The sequence below is a fragment of the Danio rerio genome, chromosome 5 (genome assembly GCF_049306965.1).
Source record: "Danio rerio strain Tuebingen ecotype United States chromosome 5, GRCz12tu, whole genome shotgun sequence".
NCBI lineage: Eukaryota > Metazoa > Chordata > Actinopteri > Cypriniformes > Danionidae > Danio > Danio rerio.
The window spans coordinates 29,081,760-29,106,275 of record NC_133180.1 but is presented as its reverse complement, the minus strand read 5'-3'; the positions used below and the strand labels follow the sequence as shown (position 1 = coordinate 29,106,275).

General features: G+C 35.5%; 1 protein-coding gene across 21 annotated transcripts in view; it reads right to left on the bottom strand.

Moving 5' to 3' along the window:
• Positions 1-9,141: 9,141 nt before the first annotated feature.
• The window catches only part of nsmfb (NMDA receptor synaptonuclear signaling and neuronal migration factor b), a 95,475-nt gene continuing 80,100 nt past the window's right edge, over positions 9,142-24,516 (bottom strand). For 20 of the 21 annotated variants that reach the window (XM_073950972.1, XM_073950976.1, XM_073950983.1 and 17 more), the window contains 2 exons: positions 17,509-17,584; positions 9,142-11,324 (listed from right to left, as the gene is read on the bottom strand). In XM_073950972.1, coding sequence (XP_073807073.1) covers positions 11,227-11,324; positions 17,509-17,584 — 174 coding nt within the window. In that variant the 3' untranslated portion in view covers positions 9,142-11,226. 21 annotated transcript variants of the gene reach the window in all.

Below are 24,516 nucleotides of genomic sequence, written 5' to 3'. Positions count from 1 at the left end.
ACATATAAAATGCCCACACAAACACCTATCAAAAAGAAACCGATACCTCTATAGTAAAATAATATTAAAATAGGCTACAAGATGTGCAATTTAACTAGAAAGACAGGTGTGTGTGGATGCTTTATTACAACAGCAGGCTTTCAGCACTATTTAAAAGCAAATGAAGCAGAATTTATTTAAAACAAAAATAAGATGAAACCCTTCACCTCAGGCATATGTTATCTTTTTACAGCATATATTTAGAGTCAGACTGACTGGAGCTCACAACCTTGTTGTTGATTGAGTTTCACTATGTAATGCTAAAACATGTTGTTGATAATGTACAAACGCCAATTTGTGTTTTAATATGTGTGTATTACATGAAATATGTTCAATCAAATTTATTTAAACAAACTAAACAAAGCACTAATTTAAACGAATGAAAGGTAATAATCAGCAATGCACATTTAGTATTGTCTGTTATTTAAGTATTGCAGATTGACAACATAATGGCACAGGCTTTTATATGAAAGGCCAGCCATTTGTAATGTTGGTTCCTGGCTTAATCAATCAGCCATTCATTTTCGAATCCACTTATGGGTTCCGTGTGGGCACAGCATAATATCATACAAATATAGCCTACGTTTGAAGAGTTTAAATGCAAACGCCTATAGGTGTCGTCTGAATTTTTTCTTGAAAAAAAAATTGCTGCTACTGTATATTTGTTCTGTTATTTCACTTTAAAGGCAATGAAAAGAACCCAATAATCACAATAAATTCATTAAATATTACTGTACATACACGCCAAAGCTTAAGAAAAAAAAAGTTTTTACAGAAACATTTTCAGAACCAAATCCCTTTTTTAACTGATTGCTTACACATGCTAGTTTCCATAGCAGTTCAAGAGAAACATATTCATTACCACATTAGCTTGCACAGCTCGTTTAGTTTGGTTGACAAGTAACCTGCACAGCAAATATTTATTTAGTTTAATAGTTTTATTCATTTTGTACAAACATTCTCACATGGTGATGTCATGTGAAACAAAATGTTGCATAACAGCAATACACAGATGATCTCAGAGGCGTTTTTTCTATAGCTACATCAGCTTCTACAATCACATTTGGCATCATGGTGTATAATATAAACTTCACTGGGTGCTTCATTGCACCTTTAATCAGTCAGACATTCATTTTTAAATCCATTTATGGGTCCGGTATGGCCACAGCTTAATATCATACAGATATAATTTGAAGAGTTTAAATGCAAAAGCTTTAAGTGTAGTCTGATTTTTTTCTTCTGGATAAAATAGCATTTTTGCTGTTATACTGTATATCTGTGTTTAGTTATTTCACTTTAAAGGCAATGAAAAGAACCCAATAATCATAATAAAGTAATATTGCTGAACCTACACACAAGAGCATGAGAAAAATAAACATTTTACAAGGCAATTTTCAGAATCAAATCTTTTTTTTTAATGGATTTATTGATTTTCACATGCTAGTTTCCATAGCAGTTCAAGATAAACATTTTCATAGTACAGCTATACTTTGGTTGGAAAATAACATGCACAGGAAATATTTGTCAGTTTTATTCATACGTACATTAAGGTTCACGTGGTTATGTAATGTGAAAATATTGCATAACAGCAATACACATAACCTCAGTAGAGTTTTTCTACATCAGCTCCTACAATCACATTTGGCATCATGGGGTTGTTATTATGACTCAGTGAAGCAACGCGGGTGGAACAGTCCCTTCTTCCACATAATCATGATTGATGCACTGGGCCAATGCACCTACTGCCATCAGCACACACTCCTCTAATCACTTCAGACACCAAGATGCTCCAGCCAGTCACGCCTAATAACCCAACTGGAAATAGATGATGCAATGTTGCCTCTCTCAGCTGTGTGTGAAAGTGGAGCAATGAGTGTTATATGCAGCAGGAAAAGTTATGAAGCCTTTTCATTTCTTATTGGAGCTTTTGGTGCAATAGGTTACAGTTCACTGCACTGCAGCTTGTCAATGCCACAACCCTGCAAAACTTAAAGCTGCCCTTGGTGTACACTCCTCATGCATCTGCAGCTTTGGATGATCTTCACGCTTTGAATTTGTAGTTAAATCCAATTAACCTTTAAATGCAGCAAACAGATGATGTAGGCAGGCTAAAGACCAGACTTTCGGTTTAACCCTTACTGTGTAGGCATTCTCTAGTGCTGTGGAAAAATTCAGGCAAGAAAAGGTTCATCTTAAAGCTTCTTGATCTGAGCACAGGACCGTACCTGTCAAAGCCAGTACTTGAAATGGTTGATAGGAGTTGATAACAAGAAAAATATAGCAGCAATAAGAGCAGAGCGATTCATTAATCTAATGCTCGCTGTTCCTGCTGAGCCATTTTCATGAAGTATTATCTTTGCCCTAGACCTCACAGTGCACACCGTGCAGTGTTTAAACGTTGAAATCACCTTTCAGAGACATCATCCTTCACATTCTGTTCAAATAAAGCCAATTAGATTGTGAAATAGCATCACATTGGCTCGAAGATGAGACTTTATTATTGTTGTTATTGCCTGTTTCATTATTAATACCATTTCAACATGAATTCATTCATTATTGTTTTTATTATACAACATTCATTCATTTATTTTCTTTTCAGCTTAGTCACTTTATTATTCTGGGGATGACACAGCGGAATGAACCGCCAACTTCTCCAGCATATGTTTTACACAGCGGATGCCATTCCAGCTGCAACCCAGTACTGGGAAACATCCATACACACTCATTCACACACAATGAGATGGTAAAATGAGACAGTAATATATAACCAACAACAGAATTGTAAATTAAAACTGTAAACTAAAACGTAAATGAAAAAGCTTGTTTATTGACTGTTTTAGTCCTATCACTTTAAAACAACAAATACTGTACATCTCTCTATATTTAGGCTAAAACACGGCTTTGTTTATTTATTTGTTTGTTCGTTTATTTATGCCTATTTGTATTTATGTTTGTGATAATAAAGCTTGTTTACAAGTTTTTAATGATTAAGGAATTATAATGCTTTGTTTCATTGTTTATCTTTATTTACAAGTAGCAGAGTATTTACAGCTACTGTATGGGCTATTTCTGTCCGTTGGCTTCCCTTTGTGTGCCCTAGTGGCAGTCACAAACTGCGGTCATACCTAAAAACACGTTCATACTCCTTAAGATCGGCGGCAGTACAAGGCACAGCGGTAATGCTCATTTTAAAGTGTCTCCCACTGTACACTACTAACAACATGTCTTTGGACTTCTGGAAGAAACTGGAGCACCCAGAGGAAACCCATGCGAACACAGGGAGAACATGCAAACTCCAGACAGAAATGCCAACTGACCCAGCCGTGGCTCGAATCAGCGACCTTCTTGCTGTGATGTGACAGCTCTATCTACTGCACCACCCCTTTATGCAACATGCTTCACTGAAGTTTTTTTGGCTGTTTGTTCAAACTTCCTACTTATAATGAACTAAATCAACACGATTCTTGAGGGTTTTGTTGAATAGCTTCATTGTTTTACGTTCAATCAACTTAAATTTGTAAAAACAACTAAGTAACTGTTTTGTGTTGAGACAACATGAAGAAACTGTGTGGCACTCTGCATTTTTTTACAGTGTTCAACCATCCAAATGGTACAATATTCAATTATCTGTTCATCAATACCTCTTTTATGAAGGTTGTTTCTGGCATTTAGTACATAATACCAAAACTTGGTAACACTATTTTGATGGTTCATTTGAGTATTAGTAGACTGTCTGCTTAATATCTGTTGATACTGCTCCTTCAACAGACATTTATGGACTATAAGAAACTTTGAAAGCACATGTTAACTTATACTAACCCCAACCTAACAGTCTACTTCTAATCTAATGAGAATTAGTTGCAATACAACTTAAATTCAACAAAGAGACCATCAAAATAAAGTGTGACCCAAAACTTTATAGCAGGGTAGTCCAAACTCGGTCCTGGAGGGCCGGTGTCCTGCATAGTTTAGCTCCAACTTGCTTCAATACACCTGCAGTTTCTAGTAAAAAGCTTAAGTAGCTGGTTCAGGTGTGTTTATTTGGGGTTGGAACTAAAATATGTAGGACACCAGCCCTCCAGGACAGAGTTTAGACACCCCCGCTTTTTAGGCTCAATTTTTTCTGCAATGTTTTTTTTCTACTTTGTGGTAATATACATGAATGCAGCTTTATTAATATTTTTCCAATTGCATTTTAGTTTGGCCATCCTAATTTAAAGAGTAACAACAAATTTCATTACAAATTTAGGCTCAGGAAGTAAATCAGAAAATGAGAGTTGATTATTACTGACCTAGATTTTCAGAAAATTCTATAGAGTATCAGTGCTTGATGTATTGCCACACAATATCAGACATTTTAATATTCAGACTCATTTTCTATCATGATCAATAGCTGCATGAAAGCAGTGGGGGATGAAATACGTTTCAGCAGATGTAATGCATTGCAGATTCCTGGTAGGTATTTGGGTTTTACACAGTTTTTTGTGTAATGAAAAGACAGACTAAGTGGAAAAACACATTCCACGATTGTATTGTGTTCCTGGTAAATGTGAGTCAAATGAGAATAAGTCCCAGTGAATGCATTTCGTTTCTGTCTGGCAGGCAGTACGGTGTTTGTGTTGGTTGGAAAACGATCACACCGCTCTCCCGTCCTCCTCCACCGCCTCACACAATCAAACTGCTGGACTGCAAAAACAAATAGATGAATTAATTTAATGTAAAAGTTGTTCAAATCACTTCTCTCCCCCTAATTTCTGTACGGCTTTTTGGTTGTGCTGTTGATAATGTTAGTAATTATATATCTATGCTTATATTTTTCGATTAGATCCCAGAATGCTTTTGGGGTGCTGATGAGCTTGTCTGACTCATTATTTTTAATGAACAAAAAGTCCCTTGAGACCATCAGTTTCTCGACTCCAGCGCTGCAGCACCAATTAAACAGTGCAATCTGTGATTATGTCAAGAGATTTGGGAGAGTGGCCTCTGCTACTCTTCGGGTCACTATTGGTAACAGAAAACCCAAAAAGAAAAGCTCAAAGAGAGAAGGCTGAAAGGAAAGAGACAGGGGGAGGTTGTTCTAGATTAGTTCACGCTGTACAGCGGTTTGTCCTTCGAATAATGAAAGCCCACTGCAACCTTTCCTGGCGGCTTTGTGTCAGGCTTTCTGTTCTGTGCCACAGGGAATCTCAGCGCAGTCAGTTTTCTATTAGCCACGCTCACACCAGACCCTTTTGCTCTTGAGAAAAGGACTACGATCCCCATGGACTGTTCACTCCTGCTCTACTTTCAATCTGAGTGTGTTCGTGTGTGATTGTGTGCACGTGAGTTTAGTTCTACAGTGTGTTCTCAAAGCTATACGTCTTGTTTAGGGTTGCATTGTATAAACAGTGTTTGGAGATGATCGGACAGACTAAGAAAACTACAACAAATCCAAGTAAATGTCAGCCATTTTTTTTTCTCACTGGTTTTCCCACTGAGGACAGGAAACTGAGGCTTCACACAAGCTCACCTGATGCAGGCAGGTGGTGGTGTAATGGCTTGGTGGGGCTTTTCATGGCACACTTTGGGGAACTTATACCAACTAAGCACCGTTTAAATGCCACAGCCAGCCTGAGTTTCATTGCTGACCATGTCCTTCTCTTTATAACTACATTGTTTTGATTAATTCCAGCAATATAATGAAACACATTACAAAACTCAAACCATGCTGGTTTACTAAACTTAAATGTCCTCCACATCTCAGTCCAATAAAACACCTATGGGATGTGCTGGAACGGTAACTGTAAAATTTCAAGTTTAATTTCAAATTTCAAATTTAAAGGAACATTCCACTTTTTTTTCAGAAAACAGGCTCGTTTTAAAACTAACTACAGTTAAACAGTTTATACCATTTTCACTAGGTTGAACATTGTTTTTAATCCATTTAGCCGATCTCCGGTTCTGGCAGGAGCACTTTTAGCTTAGCTTAGCATAAATCATTAAATCTGATTAAATCATTAGCAAGTCGCAATCATTTTCCATATTACAACTCGACTCTTCTGTTGTCACATTGTGTACAAAGATGACGAAAAATTAAAAGTTGCTATTTTCTAGGTCAATATGGCTAGTTAGGACCTATCAGTTGATTTGAATGTTATAAGTGGTTATCAGATTATATGGGCCAGTAGGGATCTTCTGTGCCTACTGTTAGGCTTTTATGCATTCACATGCTTAATCAACTATTAATCACATACGGCTGTGGCACAATTATTTATTCATTCATTTTCTTTTCGGTTTAGTCTCTAATAATCAAGAGTCCCCATTGGGAATAAACCGCCAACTTATCCAGCATATGTTTTACACAGTGAATTTGATGTACATTCTGATGTACTGTAATAATCGAGGAACTTTGCTGCTGTACCATGGCTGCAGCAGGTGCAATGATATTACTCAGCACTATTACATGGGGACAATTTTCTGCTGTGTAATAAAATACTAGCGATTCGCAAGATGTACTTAATAAAGTAGCCACTGAGAGCAATTTACGAAAACTACAACAATTTCTGTTATAAAACTGAAAACTTGAACTGAATTGAGCTGGATGATGTTTTGTTTCTAGTTCTTGGCTGAATTTAATTTGTTTTTCTGGGGCATCACGGTGGCGCAGTTTGCATGTTCTCACCATTTTGACGTGAGTTTCTTTCAGGTGAAAGTCCAAAGACATGCGGCATGGGTAGAATTGGGTAAGCTAAAATTGTCTATACTGTATGTGTGTGAATAAAAGTGTGGGTGTTTTCCAGTAATGGGTTGCAGCTGGAAGGGCATCCGTGTGTAAAACACATGCTAGATAAATTGGTGGTTCATTCCGCTGTGGCAACCCGATTAAAGGGACTAAGCTGAAAAGAAAATGAATGAATGAATTGACAAATTTGTAGTGTTGACATTGTGAATGAACTGAATTGAGCAGAATGATGACTGTTGCCTTCTGCAGAACTGCAGAGTCAAATGTAATTAATTTAACAGATGAACTTCAAAATTGATGAATTAAATCAACACTAAACTGATTTGATCTGTATAGTGACCCTATTGACTTTTTTTTAGCAGTGTTTGAAAGCCTCATGTTTGCCTCATTGATTCTCCTTTCAAAAGCTCCATTAAACAATCTGTATTATATACAGAACCATACAAATCAAGACTAAAATGATTAATGAAAGAAGACTCGAGACAAAATTCCACTTAAAACCGGGCACATTTTACTGTAAAACAGGATAGGAAACATTTCCAGTGCTCATTGCTGTGATCATACAAGGAAAAACAAACAGTTTTACAGCAAACTACCTTCCTGTATACAACATCTCATAGGAAATACTGAGAATACTGAGCTAAAGAGATAGAAACTATGAGCTTAAGCTCGGTCATTTAGTGTAGCAAAAATGACAAGAGCTAAATTTGCTTAAGAAATATCGACCATTTATCTGAACTAAACACTATTATGTCATAGACTGTATTTGGCGATGTAGCCAAACTAAGAAAACCCATACAGGATTACTGCCATCACTCTTTAAGACTTTATAGAGATTGTAATATAGGCTATTTAAAGTATTATCATTGCTACTGACAAAGTGATTTATTTCACCCACTTGGCCTTGCAGAAAATAAGAGTGATAAGTCTTCGAAAACAAACAAACAAACAAACATTTCTTTTAAAACCACCATGAGCCACAGAGTCTAACAGCGCAATCATGACGCTGTCAATCATGCAGCGTTTATTCTAATCATCTATTCCACGTAAACAGCAGGATGCCACCTTAGAGACACAGGATAAGATTAATATCATCTAAAAACTCGGCTTTTAAAAGCTGAAACAGTTCATACATTTTTTTTTAAAACAATAGGTTTCATATTTGCCATTTTCTCTTCATTAAACAGAAACCAGCTGAACATATTGCAGAAATTTCTCAAATTCTCAACATAACAGGCTTCATATAAAGCATAATGCATCTCAGAGATATTCAAGTTGACCAATTATAATTTTAATTAGCAACTGACCATTTAGTTCCACTGCTTCATATCAGTATGAAGATTAATTAGTACAGACTATAGACAGAAACTGAGTGAAGCCTTTAAATATTATCACCCAAAGCTCAGCGATATCCCACATGTCTCTCTTCATCGAGCTGCAAAGCCAGTGGTTGTGGTAAAAAAAATAAATAAAACAAATGCTGTTGGAAACACAAACAGCATTCAAAGATATTCAGACAACAGTGTCTAGAAGCAGTACAGGCTGTCCTAGAAAACAAAACCGCTCGTTATGATGTCTATTGCTACAGAAAACAGTTTGGAGAGATGCACAAGGATGTATTTGCGAGGAATGAGACATGCTTTTCATTGCATTCTTTCAATCGAACTCTCCTTTCATTTCCTAAAACCTACGAGATGATGAATATATGAAACTCCTTAATGCATCACAGTCAACATCTTATTGCAGAAAGTAGGGGGTCTTCACACATCACGTTTCACACCTGACCTTCCCACCAATCCAGATGGCTCCATGATCCTCCTTATGGTGCCATCGGCCCAATCAGTAATAAAACACAAGATATCCAACGTTATTTCACCCACAGATCATATTTATATGTATATTTATATCTATCTATTTTACAATCTATTGTGGCAATTTGCAACGTTATTTCACCCACAGATCATATACAGTTGAAGTCAGAATTATTAGCCCCCCTTTAAATATTACCCAAAAGATATTTAACAGAGCAAGGAAATTTTTGCAGTATGTCTGATAATATTTTTTCTTCTGGAGGAAGTCTTATTTGTTTAATTTAGGCAAGAATAAAAGCAGTTTTTAATTTTTTAAAAAGCCGTTTTATGGTCAAAATTATTAGCCCCCTTAAACTATATATATATATTCCGATAATCTACAGAACAAACCATCATTATACAATAACTTGCCTAATTACCCTAACCTGCCTAGTTAACATAATTAACCTAGTTAAGCCTTTAAATGTCACTTTAAGCTGAAAACGAGTGCCTTAAAATATCTAGTCAAATATTATTTACTGTCATCATGGCAAAGATAAAATAAATCAGTTATTAGAGATGAGTTATTAAAACTATTATGTTTATAAATGTGTTGGAAAAATCTGCTCTCTGTTAAACAGAAATTGGGGAGAAAAATAAACAGGGGGGCTAATAATTCTGACTTCAACTGTATATATTAATATCTACCTATTTTACAGTCTATTATGGCATTTTCCAACGTTTTTTCACCCACAGATCATATATATATATATATATATATATATATATATATATATATATTAATATCTATCTATTTTACAGTCTATTATGACATTATAGCATACAATGACTTTGGTAGAGAGTGCAGAGATAATTATATGGGTTAAACGGAAAGCAAATTACAAAGTCACACCAAGACATGCAATCATAGCATCAGTAAAGAAGCAGTGTTGATTTTAATCCAATCCGACTGCTTTATTTGTTTTTCGGGCGAGTGGTCAGAGATGAAAAGCGATGTGATGGATCAGCACAAGACAAACACAGATGCATCCTTCACATCTCAGTGCTCCTGTCTGCATCTCCAAACCTAAAACGCACTCCCAAATACAGACGTGGATATATATGTGTAATTCTGCAAACTTACACAACAGCTTTATGCTTTAAATATAGCTATATCACAGATTTTTGCAATGCATTCTCATCTTCCCCTTATTACACCAGCAAGACTAAGCACATTGCATTTTTTATTCGTCTGGCAGCTCTCTATGAAATGCTTTGGACTATCTATTGCACCAGCTGCTGCTGTTTTGCACTCGAACATCCACTCGTGATGATTAAAGATTACAACTACCTAGTGTTTTATCTGTTTGCCGCATCCAAAACACCCACGCATAAACTAGAGAACGTTTTCCTCCGCAGAGAACCACTTTAAAGGCTAAACGAACTATATACTGTATACTATGAAAAAGCTAATCTTGATGCTCAAAACATGATCAGAGTTACATTCAGGACCACTTACTACCGAAAAGAGAAGTATTGCAGATACAATTGCACTTTGACTTATCAGAAATGGATAAATGGTTATCCTCCACATACAAATAAATAACCACGAAACTATGTGACGTCAAGTCAACTGTGAGAGAAACACATAATATGAGCGTTAAATACACAAATATGACAGTATTGGAGCGCAAAATCACCAACGATTTCTATTTTTATTCATAATCTGTTTTAAAATCTTATTTTATTATTAAGACGCTAGAAAAGTTTTGAAAATTTTGAAGCTGAAAGACAAAATCTGCCTAAAATGAGCAGTTTCTACACATGCCTAAATGTTACACATACAGTACGTCATTTTATGGACATTTCGACAATGAATCTAAAGATGTCTAAGACGCACATAAAGTCCCTGATACAGATATCAAGTTATTCCAAATCCACTTAGGTAACTCATTTATTGGGACTGAACAACTTCACACAAAGAAATTCTCTTTCGCTCTCTTTCTCTCTAAAGATGGTAAAGCACAGAGGGATGTCAGTTAAACGAAACCTGAGTTATAGTCCCTCTTATGACTCCTAAACAAAACCACACCACACTCTAACTAAAACAGCGCGATAATATGCTGAAAGATCAATTACAGTAGCTATTCGATAGTGATAAAGTGAATACGTACACACACAACATAGATATGTAGTCCCAAAGTTGATCCTGCACTTGTAGAATAATATAAGAACGTCAAGGCCTGTTTAAGTATGGCCTTGTTTTCACTGTCCCTGCTAGTTAACCACAAAAACAGCTACTAGAAAATACTAAACAAAAACTAAAACAAAACAAAAATCCTCCTTCTTCCTGTTGCAGCTTCTCAAAGAAATCAAGCATGATCTTCTAGACATCACGCAAGCTAAAAGATACGACCTGTCGGTATCTAGCGAATGTTTCTCTTTCAGGCTGAAAGCTCAAATGGATGGGGGGTGAACGCACAGCACCTAACAGTAATGGCTGCTTCCCATCAGAGGGTGGAGAAATTCCAGCGTTTTCTCAGTTTTCCTCAACCTTATCTTCCTCCTTCACCTCAGGGCTTTTCGGCCCAGGCTCTTCTCTGGAGGGTACGTCGCCGAATGGCCCGCTAAAGTAAGCTACCTGCCTCTTGGGCTGTTTAAACCAACACCGCAATGTCACAGAAGGTCGTCGTAGTCGTGAAGTTTAGAGTGTTGGCGGGTCTTCCATAAACGATACAGGCGAAAGTCGAAGTACATCTCGATCATCTCCTTACCTATAAGTAGAGAGAGAGGTAGGTAGAGAGAGAGAGAGAGAGAGAGAGAGAGAGAGAGAGAGAGAGAGAGAGAGAGAAAGTCATCTTTATTTTTTACAATTAAATAACATTTTAAGAGTTCACACTTAGCTAATGATTGATAATAAAGCTTGATTGGCATGCTGTCCCAGGAGAGAGCCGTGAGCTTATAAGATCCTCGAGCCCTGGGCTCCCTCCCGTTACAGGGCAAGAGGGGAGTTTGAGCTCAGATAGATCTCGATGAACTTCTCCGGCAGATTATAGAGATAGCTATATTGCTTACTGAGAGCTCATATAGTGGCAATAAGGTATAGTCAAATGACTTATGTCAGGGACAATAGATTACACAACACCTGTCACTCGTATAGTTTTGAATGGGGAAAAGTCAATATCACGAATGAAGCCCCGCCTACTAGTACAGGAGCCAATTATAGATCGATATAGACTGACGATTGTTGGGGGAGAAACTCGGACCAGACGTGTGCTTTTACGACAGTTTGGTGGTCAACAAACACACTGGTGTCTCTGCGAATACTTGCTTCACAAACATAAGACATATATCCACATAAAGCTTGAAATCTGCACTTTTAAATGAACAAAGTGTAGTTGAAAACAAAGGTTTTTTGGTTTTGTAGCACATACGAAACAAACGCAACATACACTCCATCCTGTCAAACGCACATAGCCTGACAGCAATTACCCAGACAGCCACAAACGTATAAACAAAGAGTCACTTTCATTTCTGGAGGAGATTCGCCATTACGACCAAGTTTTGAATTCCTTCAGAAAACCAGCGAGATCAGATGAAGCATTATTCAGAGGATGATAATGTGCAAGACAGCCATAAATGAGGTTGGTGTTGTGATCTCTTGTCTTTCGAGTGAGTATGCCCATTAGTTCAGGCAACCTGAAAATTTGCCGATTTTGTTTGATTCAGAAGCTTAGAAATAAAACTTATGAGACAGTTGTTGTTTAGGTTTATTTGTGATTCTAAATCTGTATCATAATCGTAAGCTTGGCGAACAGTTTTGGAGAATGTGACGTTTGAATCATGTGTTAGCTAATGCGGGGCCAGCCGTGGACAATCATAAGCATGTGCTCCTCTCGAAATAGGTTAATATTTAAACTTCACTTAAATTCATTTAACTTTTAATGCATCCTTTCAAAAGAAACTTATTATCATTCAGTATCAGCATAACTTATTAATTCCCCATATTTCTATCAATTTTGGCAATGAATCTACCGGCTTGTGGTACACAAACTTCAAATCTTCAAACTACAAGCCCCTAAAACCTAGGTACAGCACTTATTGTCCTTTGCCCTGACAACAATTTTTTTTCTTGTCTTTCAGATTGCTAATTTAGCAGTCCCACATCAAAATTTTATTAAAACAATCTTATAACATTAGGTTCTTTAGAACTGTATACTTATGTCCAACAGTTATTGATTGAATGAATAATTAGAAAGTGAGAGAGTGAGCACTAGAGCTGAATGCTTCATTATAATATAAAGCATGATTTTTAAACCACAAAGGCTGTGATTACACAGTGGTCACATGACATGTAATGTGTATTTATATATTACCGTGAGGGAAACCGGAGCACCTCGAGGAAACCCAACATGTGGAGAACATGCAAACTCCATGCAGAAATGCCAACTGGCCCAGCCAGCACTCAAACTAGTGACCTTCTAGCTGTGAGGCGACAATTCTAACTATCGAGCCACTATGCCCCCCTAGCCTGTGTATATAATAAAGCAATATTGTGTATTCTATAATGTGTGCATCCAGGAGTCAATGTGATTCTGCAAGGTAATGAAATTCCCTTTGAATTAGTATTGCACGGATGTCATGCAAATCTGCTGCTTCAAACAAATCATCCACCCGCACCTATAATTTTCTCTATTCCAATTCTTTTTATAGGGTTAATTTGTCCAAAAATAAAAGTTCTTTATTAATTCCTTACCCTCATATTGTTCTAAGACATTCATTCATTTTCAGAACACAAATTAAAGGGGTGGTCCAGAATGTTATTTTTAAGGCTTGGTTGTGTTAATAAGATGCAAAGCAATGTGTGCTCATGTTTAACTTGAAGGAAATCGTGTTATTTTTTCATAAATCTCACTTTGATTATACACAGCTACTCAGCTAACATGAAAACGACTGTCATATTTCCTAGTTCCTCTAAAAGGCCCACCCTCAAGTGACTCTGATTGGTCATCATCATAATATGCTGTGATACGCCGATCGGCTTCACGTCACGCCCTGACAAGCACGCGCGTTTTGTGTAAACAGTCAGTCAGTCAGTCAGTCAACACGTGTCTGTAACGAGTGAAAATGGGATGCGGCTCCTTTAACTGTTTCTGTGCCTTTTAGTGTGTTTATGCGTGTATACGATGAAGTATTTGTAACACGAGAAGCGCATGTGCGCGGGAGAGATTTTTATTGTTCTTTTTCTCTCATGCTCGGATTAAGTTATTTTCTGTGGTGACAGAATAAAACACAAGATGTGAGATGAGACCTTTGTGAGCCTGGATTGATTTGTTTTTGATGTTACACTCCAGTTGGGAAATCATTGCTGTATTTTTTTTAAATCAATGCGTTACAGGACGTCTTTCATGCATATGCAGAATATGCCTGTGTAAGTAACATGAATCGTTCACATATCTTTTGCGACTTTATTGTCCGAGTTGTAAAACGCATAGCATAGCTGCCTATAGAGAGAAATTCTGCCGTCTCACACAGAGAGACGCAGGTGCTGGCCAAGAGTGCGTGTATGTGTATGTGTGTGTGTGCGTTTACAGCCGTTTGATAAATATGGATTTGTAACGTTAGCTAAGTCGTTAGCGGTTACCATAATTTCCCGTTGTTTACATCTTTGCTACAACACACCGTTAAAGTTAGACACTGTACATGTCATGATCAATTTTTAACAAATAAAAACACTTACAGGTCATGACTCAGAGTTCACAGCGTCTCCTTGCTCCATCTTTGAGGAGATTTTAACTGAATCCAGCACTGAACTGGGAGAGATTCTGGAAGCTGTGTTTTGTCAAATCATGCTTGCTATGTATTTTATAGTTCTCTGGAACATAATTAATATTGAACTGTAAGCACTTCTGTGTTTGGGTCGTGTCATTTGGAAGCCCAACAACAGAAACGGAACAGCTCTGTGGAAACAGCAGGATGGCATTTCTCTCTCTGCAGTAACGTTACAGCGCCTCTGGCCACGGCCTTTACCTGCGCAGTGTGGGATGCGCAATAACGAACTTTTGTGATCTCACAGGGGGCGGAAGTATTTTTTGTAGTCCCCAAAATTCGTTAATTGTAGGCGTTGCTAAGCTAACTCTGTACAAATCAAGGTCTCCCTTTGCATTAAACTTTGAATATTTTACATTCAGAGATGCTGTTTATGTTCACACAGCTACATTACACATCAACTGAAGTTTAAAATATAATATCGTAGTGGACCACCCCTTTAAGATATTTTAGGTGAATCTGAGAGCTCCCTCATCCTCCATAGACAGCAAGGCTCTCTACTGTCAAAACAGACAACATACGCCTTCAGTGGTTCAATTGGAATATTCTCAAGCTACTTATGTACACGTAAAACAAAAATATACCAATTTTATAAAATTATATTATTAAATGTATTCCTCTTCCTCTTAGTATATTGCGCAAGTTCACAGAAAATTGTTCAATCCTATAAAGCACAATATTTTTAGGTCTGCTTAAAAATATCTGACCTTTAAATCACCAGTAGCATGTCACACATCTAGTGTACCATCTACTGGGTGAAATGGATCTACATTAAGAGGCCGTTATAAGCGTTTGTGGGTGTTTTAAATACAGTTCTCTATTTAAACCAGCGGTAATTATCCTCAACAGTGTGAATCAAGCTGTGTGGAGTCCATAGGGGACAAAAGGAGATGGAAGAGGAGGGAGGCGTGCAAGTGGCCCTCCTGGGTCCAACGCGGAGACAGAAACAGTGGGAGAAGACAATGAGCTTTTAATTGGAGAATAATTATCATTGAATCAATAGCAGTGACATGGATGAGAGTTAGGGTCAGAGTTTAGGTGGCACTTTAAACTTTTATTTATCCTACCTGATTTGCTGTGCAGAACACTTCAGCTTGACAAAATATAGATGAAAGTATTTGATTTTGCTTTATTGCACGGTGCCTTTGATACAGTGCAAATATGTATTCTTAATATGTTCGTGGTGTTTTATTTGTACGTGGAGGATAACCATTTATCCATTTCTGATAAGTCAAAGTGCAATTGTATCTGCAATACTTCTCTTTTCGGTAGTAAGTGGTCCTGAATGTAACTCTGATCATTCTTAAAATAATCTTAATTACCTACATGCACTTACTATATTGTTAGTGTTAAAATGAAGGTCAGTTACATGCAATTATTCATAATATATAGTCATTATTAATGGAACAAATGAAACAAGCACATTCTAAAATAAAGTATTTCAATGTTATTTTCTTCTTTGGTGGTGGTGAGGGTAGTTTACACTGCGCTAAACCCTGATTTTACCATTACATTGTAAGAAAAACAAAATCATAAATTAGCAGTTTTCCATTTTTTTGTAATTATGGGACATTGATCTTTTTTTGAACAACTTTTAACCTTAAAAGTTTTTTTAAAAAGTGACTTTTATTAACACTTTAGATTAAAGCAGTGATCCCCAAACTAGGGCCCATGGGCCAAAGTTGGCCTTTTGTATCCTTTGATTTGGCCCACCAGAAGAAAAATGATTGGGAAGGGTTGGGGAATGCCTTTAACAAAGATTCTCATTTGTATTTTATTGTAACTTTGTGATTGTTGAGCTACAAAAAAGCAAACTGAAATTAAATGTTTCAATTAAATGTTGTAAATGAAACAGATTTTTAGAAAATGTACATACTGTTACTTAACGATTAGGGGACAAAGCAGAAGACATCAGCATGCAAGTCAAGGCAAAGGCAGATTCAGCATGACTAGCATATTCGGTTTTAAACTCCATTGTTTTATAAATGGAATTTTTTATGATTTTACTTTAATAAGTTCATTAAAATATTGCATTAATAAATACTGTTGCAATTTTTTCTATATATTTTTTAAATATCATGAAATTACCCATAACAATTTTAATGTAATACAGTTATTGCTATTGCTATATTTACTTTCGGCCCACAGCTCTCAATCAAGTTTAGATTTAGGCCCTTCATAGAAAACAGTTTGAGAACCCCTGGTTTAAAGTAATATACTGTATTGTCCCGGTTGGTGTTGTATATTACAGCACAGAAACCTTGTAATTAAGTGCCAGGACTAATTTCTATATACTTTATTTATTATAAATTATATCATTTCAAAATACTAAAATGTCAATTAAAGTAATTTTGTTAAACTGTGGAGTTGAACTTTCAGCATCAAAAGTCAACAGAGCAGAAAATCAAGATCTTATAATGCAATTCATATCCGTATATAAACGTAAAACACTTATGAATCATTGTGTATTTTCACTTATAAAAATACAGTGTGGATTGATAAGTGTTTCACACTGTTAGCAAGGTTTTAAGGGTTATAAAACTGCTTTGTAGCAGTTTAGGTATCATTTTTGCACAGTTTAACCTTGCACTGCAGTGCCAAGCATGTACAATGTGAAATGATGCATGCTTCAATATTTTAACTAGATGCTTAGCAACTAACAGCCCAATCAATAATCAAAAAAAAGAAATGGAAATGCATACAGTATATGCATTGCATGTAAACCATTATCTAAAGGTAAAACAGTCTAATGGTGACAGTCCGTTGGAATGAAGAAGAGACTCTTTCATGCATACCTTCAAAGATTGAAAGTGTTCATTTTTAATAAGGTTAGCAATATATAATATAATGATGTGCAATGAGCCTTTATGTAAACATGTTGCTCGCTGTGTTCATCCAATCAATCAGAGTGACAGCACAAATATGCAAGCAAAGATGGGCTTATAAATGTAGAATGTGAAACGTCAGCGTATAAATAATTGAGACTCTGGGTAAGTTATTGGCAATACAACCCAGGATTCTGTTTATGGTGTCTAGACTGAACCCTGGTTAAAAGACCCTTGTGTATGTCAGAATACATGTATGGTCATGTCTGTTGTGTGTGTCTGTGTGTGCATGCAGAACACTCACCCTGTGCTGACAGCTCCAGAGGAGACTTGAACTCAATGCCATGAGGTTTCATCAGTCTCTTGAGGTTTTGAAAAAGCTGAGGATGAGAGAAAATTTTGCTTTTACTACTTTCACTTTTTTCAGCTTGCCACAAGACATTTTCTTTTTTCAGTATTCCAAATGCGAACTTAACCATTTATCGGCCAAAGAACCATACAAGGCTGTGTTTCTCAACCACGTTCCTGGAGGACCACCAACACTGCATGTTTTGGATGTGTCCTTTGTTTGTCACAATTAATTCAGCTCTTTCAGTCTCTCCAAACGAACTGATGATCTGAATTAGGTGTGTTTGGTTGAGGAGACATGGAAAATGTGCAGAGCTTGTGGGCCTCCATGAACATGGTTGAGAAACACTGATATAGGCTAACTTCATTAATATGAATTAATTCATTTTCTTTTCAACTTATAGTCCCATGTATTAATCAAGTGTCGCCACAGCAGAATGAACCGCCATCTTATCCAGCATATGTTTTACGCAGCGGATGCCCTTCCAGCTACAACCCAATACTGTAAAACCCCTATACACTCTTGCATTCACACACACACACACACACACTAAGCCCAATTTAGCTTATTTAATTCACCTATAGCGCATGGCTTTGGACTGTGGGTGAAATTGATATTAATTACAATATAACATTTTTCATAAACGTCAAAAAAGTTCAAAAGTCCCTCGATTCCATTTAAATTAATTTTAATTAAATAAAACTGATAAAAAAATGATTAAATAAATAAATATTTTGAACAAAAGCAATATTTAGGTGCCTTCAGTGTTCAGTGTTTCTATGGAGTCAATCTAGGACCATATATACTTACAATATTAAATAAAGTTATGTAAACAAAAAAAGTATTGAGCAAAAACTTGTAAAATAATGCAAGTCTCAAAAAATCGTAAAGGGAAAATTGAAATTTGAGAAATAAAAAGGAATTTTGCAAACAAAAAAGAGAACAGCAAATAAAAATCATATATTTATATATATATATATATTTATATATTTATATAAATATATTTATATAATATATATTGCATTTTGATTTGCGAGTTTTACTGTTTGATGATTTCAACAAATTGCAATTGACTTGAGGGGTTTTGTAAAAAGTTTACTTTTAAAAAATTGCAAAAAAATAATAATAATTGCGCTACTTTTATTTGCAATTCTTCATTTTTTGGAGTTCTTTTCATTTTTTTGTATTTCTCAAAACTCTAATTTTCCTTTGCAATTTTTTGAGATTTGTATTATTTTACTTTTCTTGCTCAATACTTAATTTTTTTGTTCGTAATTTTTTTTTTATATGTCGCAAGTATATATGACCCTAGATTGACTCCATATGTTTCAATTAATGTAATGATGCATGACAATAATAGAGTACATACTATTGTAATCCATTAAATTGTTAATATTAGGATAGACCATTGTAAATTATATGAAATAAAGACCATAATAATTTTAAGATGTAGTAACATAGTGTGTTTTTGTCAGATAACCCTATTTTAATGATGATCATTACTAGTAATCAGTTAAAATGTGAAAAACTGTATATACTTACAGTAATTTTACTAACAATGCTGATAATAGTAACAACAGTTTAACACCTCAACTAAGTTAATTTTATTATTATTAATATAGCCTAAGCACATTTTAAAATGGCCTGATATAGAACTGCTAAAGTCTCTATCTAACTTCTCACTCTGGTTAATAATGTAATTGCACAGGGTGTTAATAGGAGCCATAGAGTACTGTGTGTGCATCGTGAACCAGAGGGATCTGAACATGGCAGCTGGTGGAGTGTTAAACTGTGTGTTGTGCCATGCTGTGATCGACCTCTGCCTGAGGGGGTCTAGTAATGTCAATGAGAATCCTTCATATCAGGACAAAGCCTGTCAGAGTGCATTAATTGCCTCCTGCTATTCCCCTCCCGATCCCTGGACTTCAGCTTCTCTGGCCGCTGTCAGTATAATCTCTCATCTGGGCATCTTTTCTAGGAGCTATATTCTGAAGCCCTCTAATCGATCATGAAAGCCTCATGAATCCAAGCTCTGATAATCCCCCCTTTTCATTTGTTGAAAAAGAAATGCCATTTTTATGACATTGCTAAACCAAAGCGCTCGTATTAAGATTCCAGATTTATCAGAGGATACGAATATGATGCAACTGTGAAAATCTGAATCATTAAATACAAAATTAGCCACTGAAATTTAATTAAAAACAAGACTCGTGGTACTGGCTAAAGGCTCACCATTATAATGATGCCGAGCAAATTACTCACTTGCTTTTATTCAGTATAACATTACACGAGCTCAGGCAGTCGTTACAACCTACTTAGCTTTCTGGTGGAGCACGCACACACACACAAGACATATGGCCTGCTGCTGCTGCTTTGGCACGGCTAATAGAAAACAAATCACACAGACAAAGTACTACAAAGTATTATCTGATGCTCACACTACAGAAAGCGTGAGGGTAGGCGTTTAAAGTCAGTGGTCCCAAAAATGAAACATCTCTCCTCCTCATTGTTTTAAAACCTGTATAACCTGCACTGGTTCATGCTTTTCATGATCACAAAACCAGATATGTTTTTTAATTACACATGTAGAGCTTCCAAGGTTGAAAAAGCACATAAAACCTATATACTGTTAAAAATGTATCATTAAATCATTTGGACAATTAGGAAATGAATTTTCTCTCCCAAAACATGATTTTTTCAGATACTTACAACTCCAACATTTCCTTTACAACACATAAGGATTTAGAAAGATTTAAAAACCGTTCTACAATAGAACAGCTGGACATGACACCAATAAATGCATTTCTAATGGTTACTTTATATTCTTATCTACAAGTAACACCTTACAGATTAAGGAGAAATGGGAGACTGAAATTAATAGAACAGTTTCTCTGGAAACCTGGGAGGAAGTTTGCAGTGAAGTAAATTTTTTGACCAATTCTAATATCTGAAGGGAATTCAATTTGAAATTTATAACAAATTTTTTTTAGAACTCCACATATAATTTAAAAATGCAACCCTTCCTGCTCAACAAGCGCTAGAGAAACTGTGGACAGATTATTGGTAACCACACGCATATTCTGTGGACATGTCCTAAATTAAGTAACTATTGGAAAGAGGTATTAAATGCCCTTAAAGAAATATATAAAAAAATAATAATTTTCTGAAGAAAAACTTGCTTGCTAGGTGTATGCCCTGTGAGCTCCGCTGGCAGATCAAAAATTTACTTATTACAAATCCTACTTGCTGCAGCTTTGAAGTGCATCACATGCAAATGGCAAAATTCTGAGCCTCCATCCTATAATGCTTGATAAAAACTGTATCAAGAGGAACAAATAACATATGCATTATGACTTCAAAAAACAATTATCCTAAAGAGATGGTCGCCTGTCATGCTTTTAATTCTTCAATAATGAGCCATACAGAACTTCGTGAAGTATCGGTGAACAAGGCCACTTTTTTCTTCCTTTCTCCACTTTCTCCTTTTTTTTAATAAAAATTATTATTATTGTTTTATTAATTGTCTGATCTATTATCATTCTTTTCTCTCTTTTATACGTCGTAAATATGTTTTTTGTTCTGTACATGTATTTACAAACATTTTGTTAGCTAGTAATTGATGGTCCAAGATGCAAAAAAAAAAAAAAAACTTTTACACTGTATTGTACTCCATGCAATCATGTATTCTCTAATAAAAATAAGTAACAAAAAAAAGTATAATGAAATGCCAATACAAAGTATTTCTAAAAGTATATTAAAACTGTTGACAGGCTTTGTGCATGACATTCAAAAAGAACAATTAATGTGATTAAAAACTTAAATTCACTGAAGTCGTATGTCTACCCAAGCATTCTTTTAAACAACAGAAGTAGCTTTACAATGAATAAATAAGGCATTTATATAAATTCCGGCTGGAAACTGGTAGTATTGAACAGAGGCCTGTTGTAAACACCTTGCAAAATGTTCTCATTGCATAAATTACACAGTGCTGTTGGACTGCTTGTGTATTTCCACACAGCAGACTGTCATAAATTGCACTCTCTGCTTATGACAGCTGGTGCAAATTAAATGGCTTCATACAGCCAATAACAATCAGTAAAAAAAGCCTTGATCAGCCTTGATATCAATGCTAGCGATCACATTGACGTATTCCTACTTTACATTCTCTTGACAGGTTTAGAGAAAAACAAATCTCTTTACAGTAGGTCCTCTCAGATACCCAAAGTTAGGCATTTTCAGAATTTTTTTGATGTATACATGACTTAACAATCAGGACATACTCTCCCCTCTCCCTGTCAATCTGATAAGCAAAAATATCAAATAATGAAGATATCACGCTTAGGCAACTTTGTTAAAATTAAACTGAACAACTAATTGTATTTAAACATGCATATTTCTCTTCTCAACAGTATGTGTGGTACAAGAAACCAGAGAAAGAGGTACAATCACTCGCACATTCATGTTGGAAGATCAAACTGCTTTATTAAGCCAAACTGAAAAAAGCAAACCCAAATAAATATAATAAATGGACCTGCACGCACTGAAGAGTCCATTATGAGGAGCATCAAACTAAAAAACTAACACATCTATTGAAATTAATACAATTGATCTAAACTTGTCTTTGGCTGCTACAATATTACTTTAAAACATTACATATTAAGCCTGCGAAACACCAAACATAGCTATGGTCAAAGTTTTAGCTTTGTTTTTCTGTTTAATGTCTTGAAAACAAGACATTTTAAAGAATGTTATAAACCAGTAGCAGTATTGGTGTCCATCCTACATGATTCCAACATTCTTCAAAATATCTTTCATGTTCAACAGGAGAAAGAAATTCAAACCGGTTCGAAACAAATGGAGGAAGATAAATGATTATAAAAGAGTAAATGATCATTTTAATTTCTGGGTAAACTATCATCTACAATGTAGTGGTAATTACGAAAAATGTACAGTGTGTATATGACAGATTGTCTTAAATCACTAACAATCATGACATTCAATCTCGGACAATAACCAATCAGATGGACGATAGATGGACAGATAGACCACTTATAAAAAGGTTGAACAATTTGTGCACGAATTAGATTGATCTAACTCTAAACTAATCTTCTTAACCCTTGTGTAATGTTCAAATTTACTACCATTTTGTAATTTTGTTATGTTTTTGCCCCATTGACTTCCATTATAATGGCATTCTTGATTGTTGGTTTCCTCTGTTGGCATGAGATAAAAATTGTAATTGTAAACTGTTGCTCATCAGTTGGCACCATCAACCCTTAAGATAAGACAAAAAAAGTTTCTGGCATTTTTTTGGAGTTCTATGGAGTAAAATAAAAAAATTATAGTGTGTTAGCATCAATGTACTAACTATTATTACTGTGTTCTAAACGCTGAGGGCTTATTTTGATTTTCTCTGACATATCAAAGTAAGTGCATAAAGGTATCTCTCACAAACACACACACTATATTCCATATAACTCCATATAAAAGCCAGAAACTAAGCTTTTTTGCACTGCAACTGATGATCGACAGTAAAAATTACATTGTATCTCTTCCCAACAGGAAAAAACACCAACAATAAAAAATGCTTAATTATATAATGTTATAGCTTTGCAAACAAAAAATGTCATTATAATGGAAGTCAATGGGGCAAAAACAGCCACGGACATAATGGAACAGTAATAAAACTGCCCAGAGAGTAATGTTGAGTTTTTAATAAAATTTCAAAACCATTTTTCCGAAAAAAAAAATGCGCCAAAATAAGATTTGTCACCAAAAATCCTTTCATTTGCTGAAACACAGAGAAAGCGGAGGCCAAATTAAGGCTCAAAATCACCCCAAAGTAAATGAAAACATCTCCAAGAGCACACTAGAGTTAATGTTTACTCACTGACTCAAATCCACATGGTCTACTTATAATGACACTTCTATGGTGCTTTCACAAGTTCGCCCATACATCCATATATCGCCTAATTAATAATATATGAACTTGACTTGCTGTCCTTAAAAAAAGGCTTGGTCCCGAGGCTTATCTCAAGATCTGAGAAAAATCCCACCTATCAAAACTACACTGAAAGTGAAACAATGCAATTCAGAAGAAAATGGGGTGATAAGGGATGCCAGTAGAATTGTTAATGTTTATATATGCTCGAAATTATGACTGACAGTACTGAACGAATTGGTTCCATCACAAACCTACAGTGCCCAGCATTAATAAGTACATCCTCTAAAATGTACTATTTAAAAAAATTCTTATTGAATATGGACAATATGTACGTATGCAATTTTGCAAAACTTATTTATTAAAGTAACTAATTATTTTTTTATTACATGCATTTAAATGTAAATACAAGTAAAACAAAGTAAAACAAAACCCCATTACAACCTATAAAAACATTCCTGTCAATTAACATTATATATGTTTTTATATGACAAGGCAGAAGAATATAGACAGGAAGTAAAGTTGGAAAGAGAGAGACAGCGGAAGATGGGCTTTGGAAAGGTCTGTGACCCAGAACTCGACTTCAGGAAGCCCGGAACACAGTGGCATATTATTGGCCACTGGTCACCAGACTATCAGCACTGGCATATATTTATATTTTCGCATATTAATTGGGGTGTTTAAATTTTAGACAAACTTATTATTATTATTATAGTTTATTATTATTTTTATTTTGTTATAATAGTTCATAAAACCAATAAACCAGATTTGCACAAATATCTCATTGTATAGTGTAGAAGTACACATTTAAAAGGGTGAACTCACTTTTACTGGGCACTGTACATTTAGATCTTCATCTTCTGTCCTTTTTAATTAATTGTAATTAAGTTCAAAAGAGCAGTATGGTTTTGAAAAGACATGAAGTAAATGATGATAACCTTGTAATTCATGCACTGACTATTCCTGTAAAAACAAAGACAAGGCATAGAGATGTTGGGTTGCTTGCACCTGGTAAGGACCTA